General features: G+C 27.5%; 1 protein-coding gene across 3 annotated transcripts in view; it reads left to right on the top strand.

Moving 5' to 3' along the window:
• LOC105844565 (uncharacterized) overlaps positions 1-20,636 on the top strand; it is a 136,642-nt gene that overhangs the window by 92,496 nt on the left and 23,510 nt on the right. For all 3 annotated transcript variants that reach the window (XM_065793679.1, XM_065793681.1, XM_065793680.1), the window contains exons 18-23: positions 12,532-12,694; positions 12,970-13,064; positions 16,439-16,612; positions 16,713-16,799; positions 17,021-17,104; positions 17,186-17,275. In XM_065793679.1, coding sequence (XP_065649751.1) covers positions 12,532-12,694; positions 12,970-13,064; positions 16,439-16,612; positions 16,713-16,799; positions 17,021-17,104; positions 17,186-17,275 — 693 coding nt within the window. The remainder of the gene's footprint in view (positions 1-12,531; positions 12,695-12,969; positions 13,065-16,438; positions 16,613-16,712; positions 16,800-17,020; positions 17,105-17,185; positions 17,276-20,636) is intronic.

The following is a 20,636-nucleotide window of genomic DNA, read 5'->3' as shown; positions in this document are numbered from 1 at the left end:
TTCCCACCAATGTAGCTTTTTAAGTTGTTTTATTAAATAAAAACAATTCATTTAATAAGTAATTCATTTTGTTGGTTACAAATCGGTCAACATATGAAAATAAAATGGTTACATATTGGTCTTTGATCTTGTTAATAGAATGATTAGGTATGTTATGTTAGTATGTTATGTTAGTATGTTATGTAGTATGTTATGTTAGTATGTTATGTTAGTATGTTATGTTGTATTTTATGTAGTATATGTTAGTATGTTATGATAGTATGTTATGTTAGCATGTTTTGTAGTATGTTAAATTCATCTACCCAACTGTTGAACTTTTTTGTACTAACAAAGTAAATGAGCCACATATACATAGACAAAACAGTTTATTTTAATCTATATGGGGGAAGTAGTTAAGGTGGGTCTCTTTTTTTTGATTATTAAAATCAAGTCGATTTATAGTTATATAAATTCTTTTCTTCGAGTATTGCTGTTTTATTCTCTAGTTTCTTGTAGCTTTATTTTGAGTTATAACAATTTAAAAATTATTAAAAGTAATGATTAAAACAGTTTGAGTTATAAAATAACTCAAACAAATATTATAATTGTAAATATATTTATATAGCTTTGTATAAATGATATAAAGATTAACAATCTTTCACCCTTTAGAAAATGATTAACTTTAAAGATTTCCTAGCTCCTGTTATGAAGATACTTTTAAAATCAATTATAACAATAAAATCCCATTTTGAATATTACCTGCATCAAATATAACAAAAATATTAATCTATCTCTGTTGAATAGAATTTTTTGGCTAGTGAGAACAACTATCTTATTATATGCCAACATAGACATTTCAGGGTACATACATATGCACAGCATCAAAACACCCTTATGCATAAATAGTCTCAAACATCCTGTGGCAAAACTTTTTTTTAACTGTCTTAAATAAATGTCTTTGTTTGATCTCATCCTTTATATTTTCTATATACAATACTACTTTAATGTGTGTTTCTTTCTTTCTTTATTCTTTATGTGTAGCTAAGCAACAGAACTATGGTTACATGCACAATTGCTATCTCCACAAAAGAATATGTTTCTGGAGACCTGTCTGAGTTAGCTTTTTGAACCAGAAGATAATATAAATCCTATTTATAGGTGTTTATTTCTTCATAGGTAATTTGAAGTATGGCTGGGTTGGGTAGATATGGATCAGGGATAAAAATTTTTACACTGGTTTCTAGTAATATGTATGGATGTTAAATCTATATTAGGTAATTTGAAGTATGACTGAGTTAGTTGGATATGGTTTGGGGATAGAATTCTTTATGGTGGTTTCTAGTAATGACTAAAATACATAGATACGGTTACAAACATAATTTCTATTTCCACAGGAGAATATGTTTGTTTCTGGAACGTGTCTGAGCTAACTTTTAGAACCAGAAGATAATATAAATCCTATGTATAGATGTTAAATCTATCATAGGTAATTTGAAGTAAGGCTGGGTTAGCTAAATATGGTTTGGGGATAGAACTCTTTACGCTGGTTTCTAGTAATTCTTGACTTTATTTTACTGAAACATGCAGTACTTTACTTCGACAACCATTGATATGTGTGTATGTATGTATGCATATGTGTGTATATATATGTAAATATGTTAGTTTTTAGGTTGTCATTTTATATATATATATTTTTTTTTCCCCCCTAGCCCTACAACGTTTTTGACGTTTGGCGTTGTAGTGGTTTCGTTTACTGTTTTTGTTGTTATTGCTATATTTTATTCAAAACGTGTTTTTTTGATTAGTTAGCAACATTCAATTTAGGTATCTACGGGCATGTTAAACTCTGTATGGTTTTGTTGTTTTTATAGTTTTTTATATATATTTCTATATCTTTTTGGCTTGAGTTTATTTATCCAACAAGTACCAATTTAACAACTTGCTTTATTTATAATAAAGTTTTATCCAACAGTATTTATCACATTGGTATTGTAGTTGAGCATTTTGTGGTTATCTATTATAATATAATAATTTTTATTATTTTGTATTATCGTTTACATTTTAGTCTATTAATTTTTTTCATTTTTATTAAATATTTTAAATTACATTTTATTCTATATACTTATCTAATTTTATATATATATATAATATTTTTTTATTTTAACTTTATTGTATTATTTGGAATTGAATTCACATCTCTCACTATTCATATTATTTCTTCAAAAAAATTAGTGCTTTCTGAATTTGAGTGTTATTAGAATTTTGGTGTTTGTAGTAAGGGCCTTTTTTACTATTGTATGGAGCAGGCGTAAATTGCGGGGTAAAGCATAAATGGCGATGATGTTTAATTGACGGTATTAACTAGGTATTGGTGCTGAGCCTCTTGGAAATGCTGGTAATAATAAACGTAATTCTGAGGAGAAGTTTATTACCATCACTATATAAATTATGATTACAAAAAAGCAATAATATTTTTTCTTTATCTTATACCTCCTATCATTTTATATTTATTTTTAAATAGTGGTATCTCTATACATATTTGTGTTAAAGTAAGTTAAACATTTGTATTTAATGAAGATTTTTGTTTACTTATATGTCCTGTTTTGTTTTAAGTAAACCTTAGCAATAAAATTACTGTTGACTATGATTGTACATAAACTTTTTTTTCATAAATGTTAATTCTGAACATCTGTTCGTTTTTCTTTTTTTTTATTAGTTATCTTCATTATATTAAAAGTTTTTTCAATAGAAATGTTTCATATTTCTCTTTTCTCCTTTTTTTCTCCTTTTTTTTCCTTTTATATGAATGCTATGACTACATAAATCTATTAAATAGTTGTTTTTTTCCCTTGGATTCAGAGACTTTCGGGAGAGTATTTTTTTCATGGTAACACCATGCTCTACTATCTCACTAAGAGAAAGCATCAAAATTTAGCTTTTCCCAATTGTATTTCCTCCAATATGGCAATTACTTTTAGATCCCCACAGATCAGCCACAGGTGATCATTGTAATTAATATAGTCAAGAATAAGTTATATACATATACATATAGTTCCTTCATGTGAACACCATATCCAACAGGGATTGATGGTAGTTCATTCCCATTATGTAATAACACTACTTTCAAAGTTGGCTTTGAAGTGTAAATAAAAATACTACATTCTTCAAGTTTGTACTCAATATTGAGTGAATTGAGAAGTCCATTGATCTCATGGCATAATTCAAAGTAATTTCACATAGTGAAGAACTGAGTTAAGTCTTTGTGGTGTTCATGATGTATTAAAATTTTTACATTTTCTTAAAGCAAATTCAACTGCTTTACAGGTAACAGTTTTATAACTTTTATAAATAAGATAGGTTGTCTTCAAATTTCATATTTTTGATTTTTTTTGTTTTGTTTGTGTACTTAAATTGTCAAGCTTATCTAAGTTTTTTTTTTGTATTAACTTAAACTTAATACGTAGATTTCTTTTAGTTTGACTATTTTATGTTTATGTTACTTTTAAGTTTATTTTTTTAATGGTTTCTATTACTCTGTAAAAAAATCCACCAATAATAACTCTGTTTTGTTCTTCGTTCTGTTCACACACAGTTTATTGTCTTTTACTAAAGATTTTATTAGATTATTACAGGCATCTTTGATAAAATATTTTTCTCAAAGATCGCAAAAAAAACTATTTACTCCATTAAATGAACAGAGAAACTTTCAACCATTTACTCTGGCTGTTGTTTTTGTCAACACCACATAGCAGCATGAGGCAATATAACAAAGAAATCATTCAAGCTAATTCGAATTTCTTAAATCAATTCAACAATAAATTAATAACCAACATATGTTCACATAATGGCTTTTAAATGATTTAAAATAACCCCTCTCCAGCAACTCTATTTTGGGACAGAAGAAATAGCTAGGGATCTATTTCAAAAAAAGTCAAATTATTCTCCCCAATGACAAAAAACAAAACTATTATAAGTTATTTTAATTTGGTAAAACGGGATATAACTGCACTTATTTTCTCACAATTACCAAAAGATGAAAAAGTTTACTTCTTAAATTTATTAACGCACTAAATTCCGTTATGTTTAATCCCACAATAACCATATAAAAGGCAGACAAAGGAGGAGGTATTTGTATTTTAGATAAAACCAACTACTAAAAGAAGATCTTTCAACTTTTATCAGATAAAAACACGTACAAAACTACTCTCAGAAGATCCAATAAAAAAATATAGCGAATGATGTTACCAACCTTATTGACTATATGGCTCTTCATCATGATTGATAAAAAACATCAGGGTCCAAAGAAATTATTCATTATTTTTTGTATTTAATTAAGCTAAAGAGAGTTATTTATTTTTGGAAAAATATTGTTTTGGCAAATATTTTTTGAGACTGTGTGTGTACATATATATATATATATTTTTTTTGTTATTCACCTCCTCAAAGCCGAGAAGGCTACTACAGATGAGAAGGCTACTTAATAGTAGTTATAACCGTCTCTCAACTCTATAACTCTGAAACATGAACCTTAACGAGCAAGGTCGCTGCGCAGAGAAACAAGTTGAGCGCGGTACTACCAAGGATGTGGTGGGGATTGAACTCAGAACCTCTCGCTTATGAAGCAAGCGCTTTACCATTACACCACTACCGCTTTAATATATATATATATATATATATATATATATATATATATATATATATATATATATATATATATATATATATGTATATATATATATATATATATATATATATATATATATATATATATATATATATATATATATATATATATATAGCCGGCAAAATTTAGGTCAGCATTTGGCAATGCTCCCACAAAAGCTGACCTTTTTTATCTTTACAATGGCATACAATTCCCAACATGAATCTCTTAAAGAGTCTGCATGCAAAAAAAATTATATTAGTGATCAACCAAAATTCTGTTTTGGTATTGATTTTGGCCAAATTTGAACCGATACGAAATATCGGTTTGGTACTTTTTATAAATTTGGTAAAAAGCAAAATTTCTGTTGAAAAACATGTCGAAAGCTGAAACATTTTTAAAATTTAAATTGTTATCTAATTTAGAGAAATAGTTATTTTTGAGAATTTGGACAAAATATTTTATATTTTCTAAATGAAATTTTAAGCCTACACAAATTACCTAACTTTTTAGTTACTAAATATATCGTGTTTCCATCTGCTTCTTAAAAATGTGAAAACCGCAAATAATCAAGCCATTGCAGTGCCTATAATATTTGACTATTTGAACATTTATTTAAAGAAAACAAGTTTGCTTTAAAATAGTTTAAATCAGTCTTTTTTTTGTTTATTTAAGGTGGAAAAAAATAACAACATATTGTGGATGTTTTTAGTTATTTTTAATCTTCTGAGTTAATTTATTATTCTTAATTTTATTCTTAATTCTTATTATTAGTATACAAGATGGAAAAAGGTCATCAAAAAAGTTGGGTTTGGAAACATTTCACAATATCTATTAGTGATCCTAAGTATGTCAATTGCACTATTTGCAATGAAAAGGTATCTCACAGATCTAATGATCTTAAGTACCAGACCATCAGTGGCCTTTTTTATTTCATCTCAAAACACACCACTCTCTTATTGGCAAAACCGACCCTGCTTCTGCAAAGTTTAAAGTCTCAAATGTTTAAGAAAAAAGTGATTCAACAAAAAATAACTGATTCAAACAAAAAATAACTGTTTCTTTTTTCAACCATGGTCAGTCAATGAAACTGGTTTGTGACACCATGCGCTAATTGCTTCAATTTACAAAATTGCAAGTGCAAAATATTTCACCCTACATATAATAAGATAAAAAATGCTCTAAAAAATTGTTTAGCGGAAGAAAATGTTATAAATGTATCAATTGGCCTTGATGCGTGGTCAAACTTTTGTCATGGTTATTTAGGGATGACAATTAATTCCATTTCCAAAGACTGGAAATGAATGAGGTTCTTTTGTCATTCTACAAGTTTGATGAACGTCACACATCAGCTAGCATGCATAAAAAAATTCAAGAAACAGCCAAAGAATTGAACATTACTTCAAAAAATGATATTTTTTTGAGAAACAATGCAGCTAATGTTAAAGCAGCCTTTAATGAACCAGGTTGTATCTATCAATCAGCTGGATGTCTTAACCATTCTCTTCAACTTGTTATTAAAAAATAACTTTTTTCAATGGGCTTAGTTGAAGCCCTGGTTAAATGTCAAAAACTTTGCACTTATGCATCCCATTCAAATGGGTTTTATACAGAACTCTACAAACAGCAAGAGGTCCAAATGTACAACAAAAATCAACTTGGGTTAAAAAATGACATTGCAACAAGATGGAACTCGATTTTTTATATACTGAAAAGAATTTTGCTTCTTAAACCTGCAATTGCCACTACAATTCTTGTGTTGCCATCTAGCATTGAATTTTCACAAGAAAACTGGGATGTTGGGATGATGAAAAATTGGTTAAAATTTTGCTTATTTTTGAAGAAACCACTAAATTTCTTTCTGGAACTGATTCTTGCATCAGTGCTTGCATCCCCATTGTGACAACTATTATAAAGTCACTAGTGAACTGAAAGTGAAGATGATGGTATGGTTATAATAAAGCCAGCAATGAAATTAGCAATGGAAAAATGTTTCTGAAGCATAGAACAAACTAAGCACTATTCAATTGCAACCTTACTTGACCCAAGGTTCAAGCTTTTTTTTTTCCGTTCCCTTGATGCATGTAATGCTGCAAAAGAAACCATCTTATCACAACTGGATTCTTTACTGCCATCTTTCAATGAATTTAAAAGAGTTTCCAAAAAATCTAGTATTTTGTACTTATCTAACTTGATGAAAAACATCATTGCCCAATATCAATCAACAACAAACCAAAGATCAAAACCTAGAATGATTTAAGAAGTTCTTAATGAATTCTCTATTATCCTCTGATTGTCTAAGTTTCTGGAAGAATTACAAAGACGATTTGTATAGTGATGTCAAGCTAGCCCTTGCTAAAATCGCCAGGAGGTTTTTCACCCTTCCACAAACATCAACTGATATGGAAAGGTTATTTTCAACAGCTGGAGATATACTGAGCAATAAAAGAAACAGAATATTACCAGATGACCTCGAAAAAAAGCCAGTTGTTAACTTTCGCTATTGACTTATAACGCCAACTTATGTAATAAATTTGTGAAACACGTGTAATTAATTCTTACATAATACACGCATAAAAAAACAACAAATTTAAAATTGCATTTTTAAATAAAATTTTCTAATTAAATTAATTTTGACTAGCCGAAATATCGGTATCGGCTTCGGTAAAATATTCTCTGAATTATCGGTTTTGGTTTCAGCTTTTTTTCTGTTTTGGTCCATCACTAAGATATATGAAAAAAATATGTAATACTTTTTCATCTCATTTCAAATGGCTGCAATCTGTATGTGTGAGACATTTTTCAATAATAAACTTTCTAATGCTATTTATGTCCTAAAGATTACTCAATTTATTGCAAAGACCGTATTAAAATTGGCGGAGGAGTCGCAATTTAATGGAGAAATGACATTTAAGTAGAACAAGTACAGATTAAACAAACAGATACTGATATTGATATCATCTGTGTTGATATGATTTTCGGATCTCAGAAACTCCGTCTAATAACTTGCTATCGTCCACCTTTCTATACAATAACAGATGTTGCTTATCTTGAATTGATGATTTTAATTATTTATAATTTGTGTTACTCGGTGTCGCAGATTATTATTGTTGGTGACTTCAACTTACCTAAAATGGATTGGCCTAGCTATGTCTCACCAAACGAAAAGTGTCACAGTATATTCTTAAATTTGGTAAACAAACTCGGTTTGCACCAATTTGTTAAAGAACCCACGCGCAATATGAATTTTCTTGATCTTGTTTTTTCGAATAACAGTTCTCTTATAAGTGATATATCTGTTGAGTGTCCTTTCAGCACTAGCAACCATAACACAGTCCAATTATCTATAAATACGAACAATTTCAACCAGTGGGAAAATAAACCAGAATCTTTCTACGACTTTTTTAATGCTGATTTTAAGAGCCTTGAGTTATATTTATTAAAAATAAATAAGGTTTTCGAGTTTTCTTGTGCCTGTACAATTGAGGATTACTGGAGCATTTTTCTAAGGCTTTTTGGTACTGGTATTAATGAATTTGTACCTATTAGGAAAAAGTATTATAACAAAACGAGTAATTACTATCCAAAATACATTAAAAAAATCTTAAGCCGCAAAGTATTATTATGGAAAAGACAAATAATAAAACTATTTATAACAAATCAGCTTACAAACAGTACGCCAGGAATTGCAAACTAATTTTATCTAATTACCAATCGAAAATTGAATTTAACCTAGTAGAGGGAAATAATATTAGGAAATTTTATAAATATGTTAATAATAAAATGAATATCCTTAATAAGCACCACCGTCTAATAGACAAAAATGACAACAACAAGGTCACTTCCAGTAATATAGAAATTGCTAACATGTTTAATAATCAAGTTGGAAGTGTTTTTATGGACGATAGTTGCTATTTGCCTAATATTGCCACCTATGTTAATGATCCAATAAGTATTGACACGGTTCATTTTTCCGTGGAGTCAGTGTATAAAACCCTAATGGGAATTAATCCAAGTACTTTGTTTGGTCCTGATGGTCTACCTAATGCAATTCTTAAAAAGTTAGCTCATGTTTTATGTTTTTCTCTTTCATATATTTTTGAGGCTAGTTTTACATCAAACGCTTTACCTAATCAATGGCGCAAAGCTTTCGTCTCCCCAATTTTTAAAAACGGAGCTACATCGGATCCTAACAACTATAGACCCATCTCTTTAACTTGTACTTGTTGTCGAATCATGGAAAAAATTATCAACTCACATATTGTTGAATACCTAAATAAATATAACATAATATCTCCTAGTCAGTACGGTTTCCTCAATAAACGTTCTACATGTACAAATCTTTTAGAATCTACTAACGATTGGAGTACCGCACTTGACAATCATCTGATTACAGATGTTATATATATCGACTTCCGAAAGGTGTTTGATTTCGTATCTTATTCAAAATTAATATTTAAACTTTCATTATACAATATTCGTGGTAACCTTTTAAAGTGGATCACTGCATTTCTCACAGACAGATCTCAACAGGTAAAGATTAGTAGTGCTTTATCAGATCCGATTCGAATTGTAAGTGGTGTACCTCAGGGTAGTGTGCTAGGACCAACTTTGTTCTTATTATTTATAAATGACTTATCATCTAAACAATCTGGAATGTACAATAAAACTTTTTGCTGATGATTTAAAGTTATACAGTTCGTATCGCGATATGAATCATAGCCACGATTTAACTGTTGCTCTTGATAGAATAATTATTTGGTCGGATACTTGGCAATTGCCAATTGCCAGTAAGAAATGTTTTGCACACAGAATAGCACTTTTTTTTTTGCATAGTATTAATTTTTATTACAAGTTAGGTGATTGTATTCTAGCTTGGTCATCTAACCCAAAAGATCTTGGAGTAATTATGGACTCCCGCCAAAACTACAAAAAACACATTGCCAGAGTCATTCATGTAGCAAATACTAGAGCATACCAAATCTTAAAATGCTTTAAAACTCACAATCCTATTATATTAGTACGTGCATTTACCACTTATATAAGACCAATTATTGAATATTGCTCTCCATTTTGGTCGCCACACCAAACTATGTTAATTAAATCTATTGAAAATATTCAAAAACGATTCACAAAAAAAATTGCTAATATTAGTTGTTTAAGCTATTCTAGCCGTTTACAGTTGCTTGGTTTGGATTCTCTGGAACTCAGACGTTTAAAACATGATTTAGTCATATGTTTCAAAATTATGCATAATTTGGTTTGCATAGATAAAAACTTGTTTGTCGAAATTAACAATAATAATTATACCCGTGATCATACTTTAAGGATTCGAAAGCAACTCGACATTTGCAAATATTGTTTTTCTCAACGAGTTGTAAATATCTGGAATAATCTGACATCAGACGCTGTAAATGCTGATAACATTTGTATTTTTTAAAATAAAATAAAATCATGCAATTTCGATAAACATTGTGTCTATAAAGTAAATGAATGAAATCTTGAATGTTTCTATTATAAACTATATTTGTTCCTATGTACTTTGTTTTCTTATTTAAGGGCATATTGTCAGTGTCTATTTATTGGACCTGTATGTCCTTTAGAACATGTATTTTTCTTTTTAAACTTGTTCTAATAAATTTTTATTTATTTATCTGTCGTTCCAGAACTGTTATTTATAAGAGAAGCAAGAGTTGCACTCAGTGCAGTAGAACTTATTCCATATTGTGATGTTGTTGGAGCTAAATCTTTTCCAATAATTTTGAGAACAATAAGAGGAACAGCATTAGATTTTTTAATTTTTATGGAAGGCTGTAGATACTTGATTCATCTTGGTTATTATCTAAAGTATTTAAAATGTTTTCTTATGGACATTTTAGTTCTTTGATTTTTCTTTTTTACAATTTTTTGTGAAATTTTATCTTAACCTAACATTTTCTAAACACACGTTCCTTTCTAGTTTTTAAATATTTAGTTTTATCTTTTATAATAATATCTTCACACTTTTTTTGACTTACATTAAATACCTCCTCTAGCATTCTTGAAAAATTTTCTCTTTTTAAAACTAAATTTGTAAGCGGTTCCTGTGTTTGTTTAAATCTTTTCTCTTCTTTTTTAAGTCAACAATCTTAAATGGGTAGGGCTGACCATTTCCATCATCTTTTGCAATAAAACAAAACGCAATCTAAAATTAGATATATCAGGCTACAAAAATAACCCTTAAGATATCTTTGGAAATTATACTGTTTATATATATATATATATATATATATATATATATATATATATATATATATATATATATATATATATTTATATATATAATAATTTTTTTATCGCATAAAATAATAGCAATAATAAAATTAATGATAATAATGTAAGTGTATTAATTTTGTTAATAAAGACAATGACAACAGTAACAAAATTTTAGTATAAAGTTCAAAATAAATAGCTTAATGAAAACCTGCAATAAATAAATAGACTGATAAATTAAGAGTATCAAAATATATATAACTAGCAGAATGAAAATCTGGGAGAAAATATTATAAGTAGCAGATTAAAACTTCGAGAAATTAGAAAATGATGGATATATTAAGAATTTCAAAATAATAAAAATAGCAGAATGAAAAACTGAAGGATTACAAATTGATAAATATAATAAAGAATTTCAATCTTTAAATGTCGAAATAATTAATTGTATTTTTTATTGTATTATTATTGTAACAAGTGTATTATTATTGTAACATTATTATTGTATTATTATTGTAACAATTGTATTATTATTGTAACAAGTGATTGAGAAGATTTTTTAAGTTAATGATTGAAGTAAGAAAATTTACATCAGGTGGTAGTTAGTGCCACAAGCTAATACTTATATATTTAATAGATTTATTTCCATACTGAACAGTATGGAAATAAATCTATTAAATATATAAGTATTAAACATAATAGATCTCATACTTAGATGATGAAATAAAAAGAAGTACAAATATATATATATATATATATATATATATATATATATATATATATATATATATATATATATATATATATATATATATATATATATATATGTATATATATATATCTTCTATAGCCTATTTAGATAAGCATTTGCTCTCTATTTTTGCTTATCTTTATAGCATACCAATTTTCAGAAAAAGAAGAGAAAAACAAAGAATAATGAAAAAAAAAGATTGCTGCCCCGTGCCAAACCCTCAGTCGATGTAACAGCACTCTGCTGTGAGTCAGGCTGTTTGTCAGTTGATGTATGTACTGAAACCCCCAGCGGCAGGCTATTTCAGTGTGACATCAAAGTGCTCATCTAAACAAGCAATTTAAGTTAAGTATTATATACAGCGCTCGAAGTGGGCTGGATGTGGCAGGATGCCGTCCTGTCACCTTTTTATACAGTATAAACCATATTGGCACCTTTTTATAAATCTCTCTATATAACAATGATTAGGCAGGATGGTATTTTTAATTTACCAAATACCATCCTGTTACTTTTTTTTCTCCACTTTGAGCACTTTATATACATATATATATATATATATATATATATATATATATATATATATATATATATATATATATATATATATATATATATATATATATATATATATATATATATATATATATTATATGTATATATATATATATATATATATATACGTGTATATATATATGTGTGTGTATATATATACATGTGTAAATATATATATATATATATATATATATATATATATATATATATATATATATATATATATATATATACATGCAGGTATATTTATATTTTCTAAACATTGAAAAAATTAATTTTTAAAAGCAAAAAGTTAAAAAATATGGTATTTATCAAGACTGATTGGGCTTGTTTTTAGATGTGTTATCGAATCAACAATATATACAGTCTTTTATGTGTTCTTCCTATAATACAAAATGAGTTTGCTAATTCATTCAATATTTCTTCAAATGTTATGCAAGCTAAAGAATATAATGAATATTTTATGAAATATTGTTTTGAGGCTCCATGTAAAACACCAAGTATGTTTTCTATAATACATTTTTTTTAACTTTAAATATGCTTTTTAATAGATACACATTTGTAGAATATCTGACATTTTCATAAAAATTTTTGGACTTATTAACTATTAGCTGACTAGTCCTTGATATATGGATATCTATTGATGTCAAAATATGAATATTTTAATGTTCATAATTAATTATCAGAAGATTCTTTTGAAATAGAGTATACTTTTCACCTCTTATATTTATTTTTCTGAACAATGATATCTAACAATTTGATTTTTATTTTCTAGTTGATTATTCAGTTATTATGTGTCCAGAGTTAATGGATTGTAGAAAACACTTAAAGCGTGTTTTAAAAGTACAAATAATGTTGCTTGTTTCAAGAGTAAGTTATTTAAGATTTCTGGAAAATTTTTATTATAAACAGATAAAACACAGCATGATAAAAAATATTGAAGCATTTTTATCATTGTTATTTTGGAAAAGTATTCTCATACATTTTACTTTTTTTAAACAAATTTAATACATGGAAATATATAAATATGATTTAATACATGCAAATATGTAAATATGATAAGATATGATATAATTGGTGTGTATTTATTTATTATATGTTAGTGTACATGGGTGTGTGTATGTATGTGTGTATATGTGTATGTATGTATGTGTGTATGGTAGTATTTGTGTGTATGTATATATGTATATATATATATATATATATATATATATATATATATATATATATATATATATATATATATATACATACATATAACTATGCATATTTGGGTGCTTTGTTGTTGTTTTGTTTACTCATTGCTTAATTTCATATTTATTTTTTATTATTTTTATTTGATATTTTTAGTAGCTTTAAGTTGTTTTTTTGAGATAAAAAAATTTGTATATAAAAATTTTCTTTGCGTAATGCATCAACTAGTATAGCATGATTGCTTAGAGCATCGCCCTCATAGATTAAAAGTTCATGTTTCAATTCACACCATTAGCATATATTGATATGAGTTTATTGTTACTATTAGATGTGCGGTGCCTATAATCTATTATTATTTTTGTTCTGAACATCTGTTCAATTTTTTTTTACTTTTTTATCCTTCCTCCCTTCCTAATTTTTGCCTTATTACACTTGGACTCAGCAGCTCGAGCTAGTCCTTTTATGCATATTTTTTGCATTTTTTTTAAAGTTTATTTGTTTATGTATATTTATATATAAGTTACTCAGTATTTAATCATTAAAATGTAATATGAGTTTTTAGTCTTTACTGTGTGTATTTTGTCTGGCAGAACAGAAGCATTGTTATTTTTATAATTAGAGTAATAAAATCAGACCCGTGAATTAGAGATAGAATGTTCAAGTTACCTTTGTTAATGACACTGTGAAAGATTTTCCATAAGTCTCTAGAGCTTAACTTCTTAGAAATAATGGAGCTTGGCATCAGGCAGCACATTTTTACTTTGATTGCTTACAATAACAAAAAAGCGTATGCTTTCAAGTGTGTTGTTTTGAGTTTTGTAAAAGATGAAAAAAATGATTACCATTAGATATAGCAGTTGCACAGGAAGGTGAAAACCATAGTGTAGAATGATGCTTGACTTGGAACTGATGGAAGGTATAAAGCTTCCATATTTGCCTGGACGTTAGTTTTCAGAGAGAAAAGACATCAACCCATGGACTTTTACAAAGAAAATCACAGAAAGAATTCCAGTTGGTTTTAGAGTAGTGTAAGTAGTGTGATGATAGGATGAGTCCGAAGAAAAAGTGTGAGGTAAAGGTTTATAGAGATCATTGAATTGGAGGAACCCCCTCAAAGAGAAAAAAAAGAAACTAAACAAAAGCTAGGGTCAGAGACAAGACACAAATCAAGAAGTGAAGGTAAGTGATTAAGGTTGTCTGGAAAATAAGTCACAAAGTAATCTGTTTAATATATATATAATATAAAAATTGCTGTACAAACTATTTGAGTTTGGTGAGTCAAAACTACGTAGAGTTTTGACTGTAACAGCCGTTAAATGTAAAATTTCGTAAATAAAATAAAAAAAAAAGTTCGTAAATAGAATTTGGTATCGGTATTTGATTTGAGTAAGAAATTGAGAAATACAGAAGTTATGAGCACTGACCCACACGGTCAGTGCTAGCTGGGTCAGTGGTGTTTAAGCCAAGCCATTCAGTGTAATGAGCATTAAAGTTGCCATTAACAAAAATATTGGCAGAGTGGTAAAGATAAAGGGCGTGGTCAACTTGAACAGATATACATCTAAAATAGTGCAGTCTTGAGAAGAAGGAGAATAATAAAAAAACAAAGAGAAAGGTGATAGAGTGAAGAGATGCACATAAAAACATGGTCAGATGATTCAAACCTCGAGGCATTTCAAGCCATGGATGTGACCATTGGAGCCTTTCCGCATCAAATGATAGTAGCCATTAATGCTGAGATCTGAAGAAGGAACAGCCAAATTTAAATTAGTTTCACAAAGAGCAAGAAAGTATGATGAATACAGGTAAAATTTTACTTAAGAAAAGTTACTTCATAGACCACAAATATTTGTGAAAGATATATTGAAACAGTAATGTGGCAGTGACGGTTTTTTATGTTTAATTTTATTGGTTACTTTTGACATGGTTTATGTTAAAAAGAACTTGACTTATTCTTAAATATTCTTAAGAGCGTGGCATATACATTAAGTTAACTTTAACTTTTTTTTTTCATTTGTGTGTGTGTGTGTGTGTGTGTGTGTGTGTGTGTGTGTGTGTGTGTGTGTGTGTGTGTGTGTGTGTGTGTGTGTGTGTGTGTGTGTGTGTTGAAAATAAAGTACTTTAATTTATTTTTTTTTTTTTCTTTGAAAATAAAGCTCTTTAATTTAATTGTCTGTGTGTTTTTTTGTTGTTGTTGTTATTGAAAAGTAGTAAAAAAAGTATTGAATATCAGTTGTTGTTTTTTTGTTTTTGTTAAGGTATCACCTAAAAATTAAGAACAATTCATTTTAAGTGTTTTTTAAATGCATAAAAGAATTATTTCTTTAAATACATTTCCAAATTGTTTTTTTTTAATAAAGTACTTTAATTTAATTTCTGTTTTTTTGTTATTGTTTATATGTTTTTTGTCATATATTTGTTGTTGTTGTTCTATATATGTTGTTGTTCTATATATGTTGTTCTATATATGTTGTTGTCAAAAATAAATTACTTTAGTTTAATTTTTTTGTTATTGTTGTTGTTGTTTTACTTTTAATTTTTAATTTTTTCATTTTTTAAACTTCTTTTGTTAAAAATAGAGTATTTTAATTTAATTTCTGTGTTGTTTTTTTTTGTTGTTTTCAAAAAATAATAACGATTCATTTCATGTGTTTTCTAAATGCATAAAAGAATTAGGTAGTTAAAGCAATAATTTAAAATTAAAGTTTGCTACAAAGTTGAAACTATAAATACTGTTAAAGCTTATTGGGATAAAGCTATCCTTGCAAACAAGAAAAAGTTGAAAGTATTATAATAGTGCATGATAACTGGAAAAAGCTTACAAAGTTAAAATAGAAAACTTTCTCAAAAAAAGATTTGTTTAAAGTTTTAAACATTGAAAGTGATTTTTTCAGAACATTTTGTTTTTGGAATATTTACTGTATTCATATGACAAATCATTTATTAAAATGTTTAAATTATAGTTTTATTAATTCAAATAAATTGAACAAAGTTATAAAAATACAGTATAATGTAAACATCTGTTCTTTTATTAAATTTTTTTTTTTAAGGTAGAAGAAATATTCCTCTGTTTGTTTAATGAGAGTTTAAATTGTTCAAAAAAGTCAATTAATGAAAAAACTTTCTTACATTTTTTATCTGACCAATTAAATCTCTTAAAGCACAGCATGTATGCTGTATGTTTTCAAAAGTTTGTGCAAGAGTTTTTTAATCGAATTTATGAGGTAAATTTCATTAATTACATTTTTTAAAGAATTTTTTTTTTGTTATTTTTTTTAAATTGTTACTTTTTTCTTTTTTCTTTTTTGTATTCTTATTTCATAGTTGTTTCACAAAACTTTAAACAAAATACTGTTAGCAACCACAGAAATTACCAAAGAAAAAATTATTAGTCTTGAAAATATGTTAAATGTAAGAAATAAGTTCTATTTGTTTGTTGTTTGAATTATTCTTTATCTGTTTCTTTTTTGTTAATTTTAATAAATTCTTTTAAATATTTGAATCTAATTTTTTTTCAACTTATAAAACCTTTATATAGTTTAATTATTTTATTTATTGCATAAGAATTAAAGTAATAAATTAAATAATTAATACTTTTAAAAAAAATTTTTTACTATATTTTTAATGCTTAGGAAATTCAAAAAATACTTAAGTTTGATAGTGAAATATGTAATTGGGACCAAGAGATGTGGGACCGCAAGGTTTGGGACCAAGAGGTTAGCTTATTAGTTAATTCAAAAACATAAAAATTTTACAAAATCTTTTTTTCATAGTAATTAACATTTTGTGTTTTTCAGCTCATCCTTATGTTCCGTTTAAAACTTTTATCAAAATCAAAAAATGAGTTGTACAACATGTTTCATACACTGCGCCATCCTACCGGAAATGTAAGCATAATTGTTACATTTCCTAATAAATATAAAAATGTTCACATTTTGCAGTACAACATGGACACATAAATGGTTGTTTTTTTTTTAAATAAAATTTTTTTTCGCAGGGTCGAAACAAAGTTTCTAGGCAGCTTGACAAAGCATCATTTTTTTAAATTTATTTATTTTTATTTTTTTTAATTCAATTTATTATAGTTTATTTTTATTATTATAAGGTTTATTTTTATTCTAATTTCAAGTTAAATTTAAGTTAAGATAAATTTTATTATTTGTGTTTCTGTTTTACAATGATCATACAGGTCATACACCTACATGCCATGATACAGCTATAAGTTATTCAGTACAGCAGACATAGGAGTGGTGATGTAAATTATAGAGCTGTTCAATAAAAATCTAAAAAGATATTACTCTCTACTCAAAGATATAATGCACTACTGCTCTGGATATATAGATATCTAGAAAAGGGTGAGACTTGCTCTAACTGGAAAAACAGCCTCAATGTTAGTAGGAGAAAAAAAAATCAAAAAGAGCGCTATAACTCTCCTATGCAAATATCTATAATACAGCGTATATGGATTGCATCTATATGCTTTTTAGTTTAATGATCGCAAGCATAACCAAAAAAAAAGTAAAATAAAAAAAGTGCATAAAAAAAGCTAATATGGAAATGGAACAAAGTCACACACCATGTGAACCTTGAACTGCCATTAAACCACTGTGCTTTGTTAGTGAATGGTTTCGTTTTAAATAAAATGGTGTAAACTATTCTTTATATGCAAACTAATTAAGCTGTTAAAATTAACAATAAGACATGTACCAGAAAAATCTGCATGGGTTCTGAAAACACGCATCATTTTAAATAGCTTGTTGTTTTAAAATGTCATTGTATTAGTGTTATTTAAAATTTAAACAACTCTGTTATCAAAACAATTAGTTTTAATTAAAATGTCATCAAATCAAGATAAGAAGGAAGAAAAAATTTGCATTTTCTCGTTGAAAATCCTACTGTATCAAACAAAACAATTTCTAAAGAGTTGCAGATTGGTTTGAGAACAGTGCAGAGCGTTGTGAAACGATTTAAGGATACTGGTACAATCAAAAGGAAATCAGGAAGTGAAAGAAAAAAATGTTTTGTTAGATGAGATCTTGGTAAAAAAGTGAAAGATGCCTTAGACAAAAAACCGAAGATTTCTGTTCGAACTTTAGCGAATAAATTTAAGACAAGTCCTTCCACTATACAAAGAGTGAAGAGAAACTGTGGCTATAAATCTTGTAAAAAGAAAAAAGTTCCTCGTCGTGGAGAAAAGCAAGAAAATGTTGCAATTCATTTTTCAAAGCTCCTCTATAAAAAATTATGTGCCAAAAAATCTTATTTAATTATTGACGATGAAAAAGAGCAAAAAAGTTGTGCTGCATATTTCTAATCTTTTTCAGGACACCGATATTATTCAGCAATTAATTACAAGAAACTGAATTCCAATGGCTTAGAGGACATAAAGTAGATTTCGTTGAAAAACACTGCAATCCACCAAATTGTGCCGAAACTATGTCCTATCGAAAGATGTTGGGCTCTTGTCAAAAGAAAACTAAGGTTCAATGTAAAAGAAACCAAAAACATTAAAGACTTCAAAAATAAATGGATTAGAGCTACCAAGAAATTCCAGCCCAAGAGTGTGCAAAAGCTGATGTTGAGTGTAAAAATTATCTTAAGTTAAATTCAAGAATATTATTATATGTACTTTCAAAATAAATTTAACATTCAATATCGAAATACAATAGTTAAGTAAATATCTTTTAAAATGTCCGCACAGATTTTTGTCTTATTATATACCGCCTGTGCATTTTTAAGCGGTTCATTGGAGTTTTGCTCATCAGTTACTCAGTGGGGCATTAGTGGCAGCCGCTATAAGTAGCAAGCTAATAACTTTCTAACATGTTAATAGTGGCTTGTCATTGGCTAGCCGCTTTTGGTGGCTGTCAATAGTGATCCACCAATAATGAGCAAAACTACAGCGGTCCTCTTAAAATACCTTTATAACTCCATTGAAATCTGCTATAGATTGTTTGCTGGGATGTTTATACAATGTATATTAAACAATTTATATACATGTATAATAAAGAATGTATCTACTTTTATATATATATATATATATATATATATATATATATATATATATACACATATATATATATATACATATATATATATATACATATATATATACATATATATATATATATATATATATATATATATATATATATATATATATTTATATATGCATATATATATATATATATGTCGCTGTTATTGACAATCTGCCACTTGCCCCTTTGAACAAATCCTTCATTAAATGCAATTATATTTTAGTTTATAATTTTTAGTTCTTTATTCTTATTATATTATCACATTTACTTTACTTAATCTTGGTCAACAGATATACCCCTTGGTCAACTTGATATACCACTTGGCCAACTTAGATATATCCCTTGGTCAACTAAAATACCCCTTAATATTGGTCAACAGGTATATACCCCTGGCCACAATATTGTGATCACCTAAACTTTTTGTGTATTTTTAACTTCAAGGGTTTGTAAAAAGTATGCCAAAAGTACAATTGCAATATTAGTTATATTTTATTGATAAAACATGTTTTCTTAATGATAAAATAATATTTCAAAATCAATGTACAGACATTTTAACAAACAAGTACTCTTTTTGATTGCAAGTTATGAAAAAATATTAATATTGTGTCATTCCTCCTTTTAATGAAATGACTTTAGCTATTCAGTCTGGCATACTTTTAATACAGTTTGTTGCTGCTGTCTTAATTTTTTCCAAAAAATTAAGACAGCAGCAATGCCATTTCTTAATATTTTGCAATGTGGTGCCAATGATAGAGTAATTTTTCAATCAAATCCCTTTTGTTGAAACCTCGGAAGAGATTTCCTTCTTGAGAATGTTCCACAAATTCTCAATCGGATTCAGGTCAGGAGAGTTCCCTGGCCAATCTAAAACAGGGGTGTTTTTTGTTTTAAGAAAGTTTGTGATCCTTTTAGCTTTATGGCATGGAGCACTATCATGCATAAACATAAATGTATTGTTGTTTGGAAACCATTCTTGTATTTGAGGGATAAGTTGGCTTTCCATAAACTCTTGATACTGTATTTGGTTCATCATCCCATTGACAATATAAAGTCTTCCTGTGCTTTTACCACTGATAACTGACCACACCATAACTTTAGTTGGATGTTTAACAGTTTGTACAATGCAATCTGGGTGATATTTTTCGTTTGATCTTCTTCGGGCGAAGGTGGCTTTGTCCAACAAAATCTCAAAAGTTGATTCGTCTGAAAA

The sequence above is a fragment of the Hydra vulgaris genome, chromosome 03, assembly GCF_038396675.1.
Source record: "Hydra vulgaris chromosome 03, alternate assembly HydraT2T_AEP".
In the NCBI taxonomy this organism is placed as follows: Eukaryota; Metazoa; Cnidaria; class Hydrozoa; order Anthoathecata; family Hydridae; genus Hydra; species Hydra vulgaris.
The sequence above is the reverse complement of the archived record's forward strand: the minus strand, read 5'-3'. Positions and strand labels throughout refer to the sequence as shown.